This window comes from Mus pahari, chromosome 19 (assembly GCF_900095145.1).
Source record: "Mus pahari chromosome 19, PAHARI_EIJ_v1.1, whole genome shotgun sequence".
In the NCBI taxonomy this organism is placed as follows: domain Eukaryota; kingdom Metazoa; phylum Chordata; class Mammalia; order Rodentia; family Muridae; genus Mus; species Mus pahari.
The window spans coordinates 20,770,711-20,785,184 of NC_034608.1; the positions used below are offsets into that span (position 1 = coordinate 20,770,711).

General features: G+C 53.8%; 1 protein-coding gene and 1 long non-coding RNA gene across 10 annotated transcripts in view; both read left to right on the plus strand.

Moving 5' to 3' along the window:
• Positions 1–683: 683 nt before the first annotated feature.
• LOC115062584 lies at positions 684–3,148 on the plus strand. The gene is made up of 3 exons (XR_003842525.1): positions 684–939; positions 2,506–2,669; positions 2,743–3,148. It is a non-coding gene; the product is annotated as an uncharacterized LOC115062584 (long non-coding RNA).
• A 56-nt stretch (positions 3,149–3,204) lies between these two features.
• Positions 3,205–14,474, plus strand: part of Cic (capicua transcriptional repressor) — a 27,632-nt gene continuing 16,362 nt past the window's right edge. For 6 of the 9 annotated variants that reach the window (XM_021219699.2, XM_029531705.1, XM_029531704.1 and 3 more), the window contains exons 1-2: positions 3,991–4,089; positions 6,318–9,125. In XM_021219699.2, coding sequence (XP_021075358.1) covers positions 6,329–9,125 — 2,797 coding nt within the window. In that variant the 5' untranslated portion in view covers positions 3,991–4,089; positions 6,318–6,328. Of the gene's footprint in view, positions 3,301–3,990; positions 4,090–4,825; positions 4,899–6,317; positions 9,126–14,474 lie in introns of those variants that run through there. The other 3 variants (XM_021219700.2, XM_029531701.1, XM_029531702.1) reach the window with 2 other exon arrangements.

Sequence of the window (14,474 nt, forward strand, 5' to 3'; positions counted from 1 at the left end):
TCTACCTGATAGGCCATTTCCTTTGTCCTCTTTTCTATTACTGTAAATTTATTTATTTATTTATGAAACCCAGGGCCTTATCCATCTTAAGCATGAGCTCCTGTTACTAAGCTACATTCCCAACTCATTAAAGAAATAAAATAACTTATAACAGTTAATAGATCAGAGTACTAGGTACTATTCTGAAAAAAAAAAATCTCATAATATACCAATCTGATTAAATAAATGATGTTTCTTAAACATTTAGCTTTTTTCCTTTCTCCTTTGCCTTTTCAGCTAAGGTCTGCTGATGCAGCCCAGGTTTGGATGACCCTCCAGCACCAGCCTTCCTGATGCTAGGATTACTTCCGACCTTAGAATTTCTCCATGATGAACACGGTTGTTCTTTTGGTTTCCTTGTTGTTTCCAGAAATAGGGTCTCCTTTAGCCCTGGCTGACCTCCAGCTCGCTCTCTCTCTAGCCCAGGCTTTCCTTGAACTTCAAACCATCTGGATCCTCCCACTTCCACCTTCTGAGTACTATTATCACAGACCCGGGCCCCGGGTTTCCAGTCTTCTTTTTAAAATTTGCGGAACTTCAACCTGCAGTTCAAAGAGCACTAGCTTGAGCTGCTCTAACTCACCAGCCTTCCCAACAAAGCCATCAAGGCCTTTTATTCTCTCCCCTCCCTTTTTCCTGCAGGGAAAAGAACCCAGGACCTCAAGCTGGGGGGTTGCAATTGCTCTACCAGTGAGCCACACCTCAGCCTATTCCCATTTTAAAAGAGGTGGAAATCAAGGCACCGGGTGAGGTGGGGTGGGGATTAAATGACCTTCCCCACCTCACACAGTTTGAGAAGAAGCCCAGCTGCGATTTGTCCCCAGGCAATCTAAGGCAGTAGTGGCAGTAGCATTTTACCTCCGGCAATACCATCCCTCCCTGACTGGACTGTGCAACTGGGTATGTAAGTTAACTGTAGTTTATGTAAATCTCTCAGGGGCAGGACTCAGCTCCCTGAACACACACCTTTCCTCCAATAAGCTTTGGCCTGTGGTATAAACTGCTACTGACAGGTCTCTCTGCATGTCTGCATGCTGTTCACAAGCAGTATAGGTGAGTGGGGGAATCCCTTCTGTGGACATCGTAATCACACTAGGGCCAGAAAGCCTTTGCACTACAGCAGAACATTTCCTTGGCAGGATGTGTTTGTGTAATCCTCACACCTGATGTGACCGACGGGGAAACATACCTTCACTCTGGCCTGTTTGAGCCTCTTTCATAACACAGGCTTCTATGGACAGTGGGAACTGTGAACTGCCCTGCAGTAACCTCCTGCGGGCCACACAATCTTCTTTGTATCCAAACTTGACAAGGCCGGTTTGCATTTGCAAAGTCTAAGAATTATCTGTAACTGTTGTGCACCCCCCTCCACCGCTACTTGGTGACCACCATGAGCCACTCACTAGGAGCTATCCAAATGTTTTGTTTGTTTGGGCAACACGGTCTTACTGTATATAGTCTTGGCTGTCCTGAAACTCATTTACTGTAGACCAGGCTAGCCTTGAACTTAGATGGTCCACCTGCCTCTGCCCCAAGTGCCAGAATTAAAGGCATGTGCCACCACTGCCCGCTAACATGTGCATGTTTTAAGTTTTAAATATGCCGGTAGGTATGGCTGTGAACAACATGTGTGCCTTATTATGTCTGCAGAGGGCAGAAGGTGTTGGGTTCCTAGAACTGGAGTTACCCAATGCTTATGAGCTACCATATGGATGCTTGGCCTCAAATCAAGGTCCTTTAGCTAGTGCTCTTCACCATCCCAGACATGGTCTTAATGGTTGTATTTCTAGCACTTGGAAGACCAAGGAAGATTAATTCCAGTTTGTGGCCAGCCTGGACTACAGAAAGCGGAGTTCTACAATAGCATGGGTAATAGATTAAGTTCTCTGTGAACTTGTAAGGACAGTCAAATTTCCTTGAATCCCAGTGGACGGTGGGAACTTCCTATAGATACTGAGAAGTTGCCTCACTGTAAATGCCATAGATAATGGGTGCTTTTTGCATGTCCTGTGTGAAGCAGTCATATATCATAGAACATTCTCTTACAGAACATAAGTAAACCTAAGTAAAGTAGCTCAGTGAGAAAAGGGTTTATCTCACCTCATATTTCATTAAGCCCATCTGAAGGGACGCCAGGGCAGGACCTCTGGGCAAGAACTCAAGCAGAAGCCATAGAAGAGCCCTTCATAAATGGTTTTCTCTCCATGGTTTAGCCTGCTTCCTTATACACCCCAGGACCACCTTCTCAGGGGTGGCACCCACCCACAATAGGTTGGCCCCTCCTGCACTAACCACTAATTAAGATAGTACTGCACTGACTTGCCTACAGGGTAATCTTTTGGAGGCAATCGGGGTTCACTCTATGTCAGGATTTGGTACTTGTGTCAACTTAACTAACCAGCACCGACAGTAAGATGTGCTACAATAGACCAGATGTGGTTTGATTTTTTTTTTTCACTATTACAGTTTTGAGTATCCTTCATATGCAAGAGAAACCTTCCTTAGAGCCGGTGTACATCATTCTCCATTACCCTTTGATCCAGGGGAAACCTGATGGGGAGAGCGAAGCTAGGGATAGTCACACCTGGTGTAAACTCGGCATCGGTGCAACAGCTGTCTATGCCTCAGAGGTATGTGGCACATGCTCTTTTCCCCACCTCCGGTGTGACACCCACCTCAAGATTTTTACACATCTTTCCTCAGGTGTGAACAGCCATAGGGCTATTCGCCTACGGAATGAAGAGTGAAACCCCAGGAAGTGCCGCAAAAGAAAAGTTTGAAGATGGGAGGGTGCGATCAGAAAAGTGCGCCGTCCTAAAATCAAAAAGTCTTGGAGTTGACATCACGGCCACAGGCCACGCGGGTTGCCAGTACTGCAGAGCGCGCTCCCCTACAACCGCAGGTCCTCTCTTCTTCTGGTGGCAACAGGGCTTTCCGCGGGGCCGCGCCAGACTTTTTGAGACTGTTGATTGGCCGTAGTCCGGCCACCCGACAGCCAATCATGCAGAGGAAAGGTGACATCACTAGTTCTCCTCCCATCCCCCTACCCCAAAAACTTCTCTACTCTGGTTTACCAGCACCAACAACCACGTGGGGGAGGGGTAAGAGAGTAGAACCGGTGAGGTCATTGCACCGCCCCTGCCGTTGCTGATTGGCTGCGGAGCTCGCGGGTGTCGGTTGGCTGCTCTTTGCACCTCCCCCTCGTGCCGCTACAGCCGCCGCTGCGAGGAGCCACTGGCGACGCCAGACCCAGGAATCCGGGTGAGTCGGGGCCCTGGGTCTAAGATGTTCCCAGTGTCCAGAGAGACTCAGGAGGTGCTGCCCTTTCCGACTTTTTCTCTTCGCCCGGGTTCTTTGGAGCTCCATGCACTCTGTCACATGGGAGTTGTAGTCTGACTTATGCTTCTGACTACGGGCCGGATACAGAAGAAGACTACTATTCCCAGCAGGCATTGCGATCAGCTGGTCAACAAACCCTCGGGCCACGCCTCTCGAGCTTGTTCATTGGAGGGCATATCCTTTAGTCCCGCCTCCCTTCATTTTATTGGTTACTGTCCCTCACAGGGGCTGGTTTCTTGCTTAAGATGCATGCTGATTGGGTACTGTAATTGTCATTCGGCATATAAATAGTCTGTTAATTGGTTAAAGGAGGTGTCCATTACTTGTTGTAAGGTAGAGTTCTAGGCAGATCAGACAGTCGTAGGCTTAGGTTGGTGTCGGTCCCGGAGGGAGGCCGGTCTTGGAATTTGACCCCGCCTCCTGGCGCTGTCGGAAGAGCGCAATTGGTGGTAGCAAGTGTCGCTTGCGGATGATAGGCGGAGCTGACTAGACAGCGAATATCTATTGGTCTAGGTTGGCGCCGGTCACCGGGGTTGTGGCCGTTTATTGGCTGGTTGCTCCAGCTGTTGCAGGTCCATTCACCATTTTGTGTGTTGGAGTAAAAAAAAAAAGGGAGAATCGAGAGGGAGAGCCGGAGGGGGGGCGGGGAGGGACCGGACCGGACTGAGCCGGGGCCACGGCCCCCCGCCCCGAAACCCTGCGGAGCCCGAGGTGAAGGGCGGGGCTAGGGCTGACACTGCGTGGGGGTGGAGGGGAGCTGGAGGCCGAGAGGGGACAGGTGGCAGGGACGGGAAGGGGTACAGGGCAAAAGAGGTGGGCGGAATGGTGTGGGAAGGGGTGACAGAGTGGAAGAAGTGGTAGGAAGTGGGGAGTGACAGAAAAGGAGTAACTGGGGGAGAGTACTGATAAAAGGAATGGAGGGGTAACAGGATTAGATCAGGGTGACAGGGAGAGGAAGGGGACCGAGTTGGAGGGGGTGATAAAGAGAGGCGATGGGCAGAGGTGTCAGATTTGGAGGTCTAGAGATGGCCTACAGAAGAGTGACTGGGAGGAATAGGTGATATAAATAAATGGGGTGACCAGCGGGGGGTAACAGGAGGGGGCCTAGTATCTGAGGAAATGAGGTAGAGGTGGTGACAAGATGGGAGAGATTGGCAGAGAAGATGGTGTCAGGAGGGCGGATGGAAATAGAGCAGATGAGACCCTAAAGGGCATGGGGTGGCCTCAGCTTCAGGAGTTTGACGTCCTGAAAGGGAGGTGAGGGCCCACGGGACCCTGGGTAGTAGTTAGCTATGGTGCACAGGAAGAAGGTAGGCCCCAAGAAAGAGAGGTCTGGTTCTGGGGTAAAGAGGGCGGTCCAGGTAACGGGGCAAGGGATGTCGGGCTGGTGTACTTGGAGGCCCTGGGTGGGGTGTAAAGGCTTAGGTCTGAGCAGTGTTTGTACCAGATCTCAGGCTCCGGAATGGTGCCCTAGCAGGTCAGTGGGGAGATGGCAGTGGAGTCGGCTTAACTCTCAGCAGGTTGGTGCTGATCCCAGGCCCTTCAGAGTCTGCCAGTGAGAACCCCAGAATTGTCCCACAGAAGGAGAAGGCCTCAAGCCAGAGAGCATGAGATCCGGGATCCCAGTCAGCCTGAAGCCTGTCAGAGGGGTCTCTGATTGTGTTTGGTGGAATCTAGGACAACTCATGTTTGGCTTCTCAAGTTTTCCAAGTCACTCTGGAGTAAAGTTTTAGGGGTTTTGTTTTGCCTTTTTTTTTTTTTCTTTCTTTTTTTTCTCAGGGCAGCTTGGAAGGGGGCGGGCAGAGTGACTGTTCAGGAAGTGGGTGAGGTTGGCTTGTTGGGCTTGTCCTGACGTCTTTGACCTCACCCTCCTTATCCTCACCTGGAGCTGTTGAGTGTATCTGGGTCCCTGAGGGTGCTGACCACTTCAGACACCCTGCCCAGCCTGCTCAGACTGAGTGAGGATACACGCAGGCCAGAAGTGGGGGCTGGGCTTGCAGGCATCACTCTGGGTGCTGCTGGGGAAAGGTGAAGACTCCCTCCCGGGTAGTGGGACAGAGAAACCCTGGGGTGTGCAGCTCTGTGTCCCACTGTGTGATGACGTGTGCGGTACTTGTGCGCGTGCGTGTGCTCATGTACAGCCTGTGGCAGTGCCCGGCATGAGGTCTTGCCCCAAACGTGCCCCTGCCTGCTCCCTGCCAGGACCTGGGAAGATGGTTGTACCTGGCAGACCTGGGATACTGAGCAGAGTGGGCAAACATCCCTAGGGACTCTGAGCTGCCTACTCCTTCCCATAGTACCTGGCCATGCATGACTGCCTGTAGGGGTGGAGAGAGAGTGGAGGGAGGAGAGAGGCTTACATCTCAGCTGTGTCACCTCCCTTTCTGTGGCTTGGTGCTTATGTGCGTGCGTCTCTGTGTGTGCATTTGTGTGTGCTTTCTACGTGATGAGAGTGAGAGCAAGCGTGATGTGTGGGTCACATGACAGGCAGCCCAGGGAAGTGGTTAGGAGCTCTGTTCTGGGGCCCTAGAACACCTGGGTTCAGACCCTCCCCTCCCCTCCCCTGAACTCCCTGCCCGGCTGTTTTGTAGGTGGATGACCCTAATCCAAGCACCAGTCTCTCTGCACCTTGCTTCATAGTAGTACCTCTTCGGGCTGTGGCGGGGACAGTAGGCAGCTTAGCTCAGGACAGTGTGATTGCTTCTTGGTGTGAACTCTCAGTGATCCTCACACTCCTGGAGCCTGTGTGTGCATGTCCCCTGCAGCAGGAGCAGGGAGTCAGGGTTCTATACGCTTAGGAGACCCATCAGGTGCCAGTCTGTGTGTGAATGCTTGCCAGAGCTCACGGGAGCTAGAGGAAGTCAGCTCAGCAAGGGAAAGACCCGAGGGACGCTGGGTCTGTAGCTTCCGATGATCTCTGCTGCTCTCCTGTCTCACAGGTGAACGGACGATGAAGCCCATGAAGAAGGCGTGCCCTGGCCTTGCAGGTTCCGCCAGTGGCAGCAAGTCCCCACCAGCTACCAGGGCCAAGGCTTTGAGGCGGCGAGGGGCTGGGGAGGGTGACAAGCCGGAGGAGGAAGAGGAGGAGGAGGCACAGCCACAGGAGCAGGCAGGGCCAGAAGAGGCTGAAGAGGGTGAGGAAGAGGAGGCTGAGCGGGACCCTGGAGCTGAAGGACCACATCCAGAGCTGCAGCCCAATGATCCTACCCCAGGCTTAGCTGAGGACTCTAAGGGGGATGGGGAGGCAGGCCGCTGGGAGCCCTCACTCAGTCGCAAGACAGCCACATTCAAGTCTCGAGCCCCCAAGAAGAAGTATGTGGAGGAGCACGGCACTGGCAACGTTGGTGTGGTCGGAGCCCCTGAAGAGCGGGAGCGGACGCCTGAGGACGCCAGTGCCCTAGGTGTGCCTCCTCGGCCACCCACCTCCACTCGGTCCTCCTCTACTGACACGGCCAGTGAGCACTCAGCCGACCTGGAGGACGAGCCCCCTGAGGCTTGTGCTCCAGGCCCCTGGCCCTCTACAGGCACCAGTGAAGGCTATGACCTGCGGCAGCTGAGGTCTCAGCGGGTGCTGGCTCGGCGGGGTGATGGTCTCTTCCTGCCTGCTGTCGTGCGCCAGGTGCGCCGGAGCCAGGACTTGGGTGTGCAGTTCCCTGGGGACCGTGCCTTGACTTTCTATGAAGGAGTACCCGGTGGTGGTGTGGACGTCGTTTTGGATGTCACGCCACCTCCAGGTGCACTGATGGTTGGCACGGCTGTCTGCACTTGTGTGGAGCCTGGTGTGGCTGCCTACCGAGAGGGTGTAGTGGTGGAGGTGGCCACTAAACCAGCTGCCTATAAGGTCCGCCTAAGCCCTGGCCCCAGCTCCCTCGCAGGCCCACCAGGCACTCTGCCACAAGCCCAACAGCCACTACACCACCGTGAGCCCGAGGAGGCTGTCTGGGTAACTCGCTCTAGCCTGCGCCTGCTTCGGCCTCCCTGGGAACCCAGGGCCTTGCTGAGGAAGCACCCTGCAGGCCCAGAGGAGGAGCAGGCTGAGCCTGGGCCCACTTTGCCTCCTTGTCCTTCTTCCGTGGAGCCGAAGCAACCTGAGGATGCTGAGGTCTCCAACATCAGCTTCGGTAGCAACCTGGGGACTCACTGCGAGGGGGGAGAAGAGAAGCACCCACCATCCCTGGGCACCCCAGTCCTGCTCCCACTGCCTCCACCCCAGCTCCTGTCACCACCCCCGAAGTCCCCAGCCTTTGGTGGCCCTGGCCGCCCTAGTGAGCAGCCTTCACCATGCCAGGAAGGGAGCCAGGGTGGCAGCCGCAGTAGCAGTGTGGCCTCGCTGGAGAAGGGAGCTGCACCAGCAGCCCGTGCTCGCACGCCATTGACAGCTGCCCAACAGAAGTACAAGAAGGGCGACGTGGTCTGCACACCCAATGGCATTCGAAAGAAGTTTAATGGCAAGCAGTGGCGCCGGCTGTGCTCTCGGGATGGCTGCATGAAGGAGTCCCAGCGGCGCGGGTACTGCTCGCGCCACCTGTCCATGAGAACCAAAGAGATGGAGGGCCTGGCAGACAGTGGGCCAGGTGGGACCGGGCGGCCTGCGGGTGTGGCAGCCCGTGAAGGAAGCACTGAGTTTGACTGGGGCGATGAGACTTCGAGGGACAGTGAAGCCAGCAGTGTGGCAGCCCGGGGAGACTCCCGCCCACGCCTAGTGGCGCCTGCCGACCTGTCACGCTTCGAGTTTGATGAGTGTGAGGCGGCTGTGATGTTGGTGTCACTGGGCAGCTCCCGCTCAGGCACGCCCTCTTTCTCTCCGGTCTCCACACAGTCACCCTTCTCCCCAGCCCCCTCTCCCTCACCCTCGCCGCTCTTCGGCTTCCGCCCTGCCAACTTCAGCCCCATCAATGCCTCACCTGTCATCCAACGCACTGCTGTTCGCAGCCGCCACCTGAGCGCCAGCACCCCTAAGGCAGGCGTGCTGACACCACCAGACCTGGGCCCCCATCCACCGCCACCTGCCCCTCGTGAGCGCCATTCCTCTGGCATCCTACCCACCTTCCAGACCAACCTAACCTTTACTGTGCCCATTAGCCCTGGGCGGAGGAAGACAGAACTGCTGCCCCATCCAGGGACATTGGGGGCCTCCGGAGCAGGAGGTGGGGGAGCCGCCCCAGACTTCCCCAAGAGTGACAGCTTAGACTCTGGAGTGGACTCCGTGTCCCATACACCTACCCCCTCCACACCGGCTGGCTTCCGAGCTGTGTCACCCGCTGTGCCCTTCTCTCGCTCCCGCCAGCCTTCACCATTGCTGCTGTTGCCCCCACCTGCTGGACTCACCTCAGATCCAGGGCCCTCTGTGCGAAGGGTACCCGCTGTGCAGCGGGACTCACCTGTCATTGTCCGCAACCCCGATGTGCCACTACCTTCCAAATTCCCTGGAGAGGTGGGCACTGCCGGTGAGGCACGGGCCGGGGGACCTGGACGGAGTTGCCGTGAGACCCCAGTGCCCCCTGGGGTGGCCAGCGGGAAACCTGGCCTGCCTCCACCTCTGCCTGCCCCTGTGCCCATCACTGTGCCTCCAGCCGCACCGACTGCTGTGGCCCAGCCGATGCCCACCTTGGGCCTGGCTTCTTCACCCTTCCAGCCCGTGGCCTTTCACCCTTCACCTGCTGCCCTGTTGCCAGTTCTAGTGCCGAGCAGTTATCCCAGCCACCCTGCCCCCAAGAAGGAAGTCATCATGGGCAGGCCCGGAACAGGTAAGAGGGCGGGCGGATGGGCTGCCGTCTGAGCTGGGCTTTCAAGGGTGATGAGCTGCTCGTCCTAGGAGGGCTATGGGGGAGATTGGTCTTTTCCCGGCAGATCCGGTAGAGGCCCACATGCCAGGCAAGGGACTTTTCAGACTTGGTGTGGCCATTATTACAGGGTGCTTGTTGGGGATCCTCAGCAAGGCTCTCCTGAGAACCCACTCTCAAGACAGGCCCCTGTGGGGCTGATGGAGGCACAGAGTGGTAGTCATGATGACATCTAGGCCTTGGAGGACTGGGCCTCCAAGAAGATAAGCATGGCTCAGGGTTATCTTACCACATTTCACACCCAGCCCATAACACAGCAATCAACCACAGACCCCAAGCTAAGGCTTTCAAATGTTAGCTCGTTTTGTCTTTACATCACTGATAGGTGGGAGCCAGGAATGTGTTTGCTTGGAAGAAACTGAGGCCAGTCTAGAGACTTCACATAAAGGCAGGCTGGCTCTGGTGCTTGGTAAAGACGGGGAGACTACGATTCTCGACAGGCCCTTTTCTCCTGCGTGGAAGGTGGATTGGAGGGTGGGTACTGGGCACTCCTCCAGCGGGGAATCTAGCCTGACTGTCCTGAGGGCAGGGTGCAGTAGACAGCTGTGTGTGAACAGTAGCAATCTAAAGTGGTTGGGGCTTGATGGTCAGTGGTCTGAAAGCTGTGCCTGTCTTAGGAAGATGGTCATCCAGTCAGAAAAATCAGGAAGGGCTTGGAGAAAGGGCCTGGGGTCCATGAGCTGCTGCTTGATGACCATCTAGATGGAGTGAGGCAAGGCAGGTAGACAGAGGGAGACTGTATGCAGAGGCATCGGGTAGAAGCAGATAATTAGAAGACTAGAGACAGCCTCTGGGTTTGTGGTGGAATTGGTGAGCAAAAGTTAGACCTCAGAGGACTTGGGAATGTTACCTGAGGACAGTGGGGAACCATAGAAGGTTTTGAGATGCAACCATAGCAGCACTATGGAGGGAGGTCCAAGCCTTGAGACCAGAGGAGATGGTAAAGGAAGGAGTCTGGTTTGTGGATATGGGTAGGAGTTGCTGTGGTTTAGGCTCAGGGTGGAGCCACTTGACAAAGGAGCTAGGCCTTGCCCTTAACAAAGCACCATCATAGTAGGCCTGTCTCCAGAGCCAGGGCACAGGGACATGGACTGTGTCTGTTCCCTGTGCTCATTTACTGAGGTTATGAGCTGTGTGCCTCAGCCTTCTCCCCAGCACAGTTTACATTCGTTACTGTAGTTGACCCAGACCATTTCTGAAGTATGCACAGCAGGGAATTTCCATTTAGGCAGATCTGTAAACAATAAGGGAAGGTCTCTAGCTATCCTGAGTACCTATTTCTTTTCTTTTCTTTCTTTCTTTCTTTCTTTCTTTTTTTTTTTTTTTTTTTTTTTTTTTTTTTTTTTTTTTTTTTTTTTTTTTTTTTTTTGGTTTTTCGAGACAGAGTTTCTCTGCATAGCTCTGGCTGTCCTGGAACTCACTCTGTAAACCAGGCTGGCCTTGAACTCAGAGATCCACCTGCCTCTGTCTCCCAAGTGCTGGGATTAAAGGCGTGCGCCACCACTGCCCGGCACCTATGCATCTCTCGACCCACATGTCCTCCCCTGCTGGGTGGGTAGGCTCGGCAGGCTGGGCAGCAGTACCATTTGTAGGTAATGCTGCAGCCTGCTAGGACAGGCCCAGGAGGGGCTCTCTGTCATGTCCAGATGAGGAAAACTGAGGCTTTGACTAGAAGGTCCTGATGTCACCCAGCAGGGAAGGCACACCTCTGCCTTACCCAGGTCTTCCAGCTTCCAGATCATAAGACTCACTACCAAGAGTTCCGGTTGGAACATCTTATTGGGCGCCAGCAGGGCACTCCTTGGCATACCATGTCTACAAGAGCCCCACTGAGTGTTCCCTCAGAGGACGTCAGCACCGTGATATGTCCCATTAAATCCTGGAGGAGCCTGCAGCTCAGAGAGTCCTAAGTCACTTACCTAAGGTTACCTAGGTAAGAAGAGAGAGCCAGGATTTGAACAGACTATCTGGCTCCACATACCAGGCATTTAAGTACCATCAGTGTGATGGTGATGATGATGATGATGATGATGATGATGATGATGATAGCTGTGATTTAAATGACCCTTTATTGATCACGTACTATGTGCCTAGCCCCAGACTAGGGGCCATCTCATCAAATCCATCTGATGCTGTACAACAAGGATTTCTAGCTCTGCTGTCCAGATGTAGAACTAAGGTTCAGGAAAGGGAGGTCTTTGCTGGAGGCCACCTGGTTGTTAGAACTTGTCCAGCGCCTGTCCTGGCGGTTCTGAGCACTGACTCCCTGACTACACCCATACTGAGGTATCTGGGTTGCCCTCAGGGTTGCAGGCAGGCAGCCTTTCATTTTCCTCCCAGAGGTCTCCCTCCCTAGCCTCTGGGAGGCAGGTGCCTGGAGGCCTACAGCCTCCAAAGTTCAAGCAGGGCTAACAGCTTCTAGTGGCATAAAAGGATCAGTCTTGGCCCCTTTTGCCCTTCCATGTCAGGGCCTGACCTTCTATAGGAGGGCAGCAGGTGTGAGGGGGTGGGCCAGGACAGCCTGCCTGCTTCTGTTCCCGTCCACCCCCACCCCCACCCCCCGCCCAAGGCATTTGCTTCCTCTGGGGGACATGCTGGGGCAGGCTGCCGGCATTCTCTGCATTCTGATCATGGCATGGCCAGCCAGCTGCCATTGCCACCTCCCTTTGACTCTTCCCGCCTGTTCCCCAGGAAAGGAACACCCCTCCAATACCAACCTGGAGTCCCCACCCAGGAGGCCAGATGTCTCAGTCCTATTGCTGGCATGACCTCCTTGCCTGCTCCCAGCTTCCTGCATGGCTTTGCCATGTTGCTCTGACCTCCAGCTAGCTGTCTGTCTTGGGACTGCCTAGGTGTAATACCTTTATGGTTTTGTCCTTACCTGGGCTTTAGCCCTTGCCAAGCTTCCAGCCCAGCTTCTTCTATCCTGGCTCCCAATCGAGAGAGGGGGTCCTGTGTCTGCTGTGGCCTCCCCTAATCCTCCCTTTTCACTTAACTTTGCCCTTGTTATTTTTGCTGTTGTTGATTCTGAGGCAAGGTTTCATATAGCCCTTGCTGGCCCTTGAAGTCTTTTGTGGTTGTTGGTTTTTGTTTTGGGTTTTTTGTTTGTTTGCTTTGTTTGTTTGTTTGTTTGTTTGTTTTTTGAGACAGAGGTTCTTTGTGTATCCCTGTCTGTCACTGAACTCTCTCTGTAGACAAGGCTGGATGTAAACTATAGATTCCCCTGCCTTCGCCTCTTGAGGGACTCCAAGCCTGTCCACTTTACACGGTACTGGGGATTGAACCCAGGGCTTTCCCCATACTTTTCCTCATTTATAGGCCAGACTGATCTTGATCTTAGAGTAGTCCTCCTGTCTCAGCCTCTCAAGTGCTGTGTGTGCTTCCGTGTTCAGTTCTCTCACATTACTTAGATGCTCCTGCTGCCTCTGACCCAGCCTCACACCCCTATTCTGTGCATGTCAGTCTCTCTCTCTCTCTCTCTCTCTCTCTCTCTCTCTCTCTCTCTCTCTCTCTCTCTCTCTCTCTCTCTCTCTCTCTCTCTCTCTCTCTCCTTTAATGTTCACATATTTGAGAGAGTGTGAGAGAATGTGCATGTGTGTGTGCCACGGTGAAATTGTGCAAATCAGAGGACAACTTGTTGGAGTCAGTTCAGTCTTTTTATCTTTATTATGTGAGCTGTGGGAATCGAACTCAGGTAGCAAGGCTTGGCAGCAAGCTACTTTACCCCCTGAACTGGTCCAGGTTCTTTAATCTTTTTCAACTAGAGGGCAGTGGCCAAACACTAAGCCCCCTTCCCCTTCCCTTCTTTTTAAAATTATTAGTGTGTGAGGGAGGCAGAAGACAGTTTTGTGGACAGTTCTGTTTTCTCCTTGCACATTTATGTAGGTTCAAAAAATTTAACTCTGGTTGTTTGTACAACAATGCCTTTACCTGCTGAGCCACCCCCCACCCACTTCCCTATATCTTTCTTAGAGGATAGGGAGGTTGTCCAGGCATGGGGGCTCCTTCTTGGTCTTTCACAAATGAACTGTTATTGCCCCTGTAACCTGCTTAGACATGTCCGCGGGTCTAGCTTTTACATCCACCCACCATACACCTGTTCCCCACTGGCAGGAGGACGGGGTGGGGGGGTTATATGGGCAAAGCTAGGAGATCCGGCTAGAGTGGGTGGCAGGAAAGCAGGTCTCATGTTCACCCACCTACCTGCTAGAGGGCATGACCCAAACACCCCATCCCAGTCTTCCATGGGACACATTTGGTGTTCAAAAGACCAGGTATCACTATGCCATGATCAGTGGGGGAAAAATGAGTCCTAGAGAGGGCTGAAGGGGTTGAACCTGTGTCGACCTGACTCCTCCCACTAGGGTACCCACTTTCTCTCCAAAAACTAACTGCTATCAATTCCAGTTCATTTTTCTGCTGGCTGCAGGGCTGAGCAGTCCCGAGGCAAGTCAGTGGGAAAGGCAAATACAGGATGGGACAGGAGAGAGTTAAGAGTATTCATATCAGAGGAGGCCAGAGGTCAGGACAACTCTGGTTCTTGTAGACTTGAAAGTTCAGGTAGGGTTTTCTTAGAGCCGAGTATGCTGAATAAACGGAGTTCAAGGTCGTGAAAGAAAGGATGAACGTGCCGGGCATGGTGGCACGCGCCTTTAATCCCAGCCCTTGGGAGGCAGAGGCAGGCGGATTTCTGATTTCAAGGCCAGCCTGGTCTACAAAGTGAGTTCCAGGACAGCCAGGGCTACACAGAGAAACCCTATCTTGAAAAACCAAAAAAAAAACCAACAACCAACCAAACAAAAAAAGGATGAACACGCATGATCTCTCCGTAGTCAGCCAGAGCTGGAGCTATCTATCACTAGGCTCCAGACTTAGAGGATGGTTGCAGTGGAGGAGAAGCCGGCTGAAAAGCTGGGGCAAGTGTAAAACTTAGAAACAGTTTAGAGCCGGTGAAGTGAAGGTTGGCTCTTAAGGATCAGATCTCAGTAGATTCTCTGAGACAGTAAGAATCATAGGAAGAGCGTTACATGGGGGAACTGATAAGGAATTCTCCTGAGCCTGTAGGAGTCTTGGTAAGAGACCCCAAACTCTCCAAGCTTAACAGTTTCTAGCACCTGATTACTGAGAGGGATCAGGCTGCCTCCTCGTGGCAGCTGGCGGTGGGGCAGTAGACGCACGCATGCGCGGCGGGTCGGGGGGGGGGGGGGGGGGAGGCGTGCATCCCGGAGACCCTGGCGCCCGGGCATTAATGGC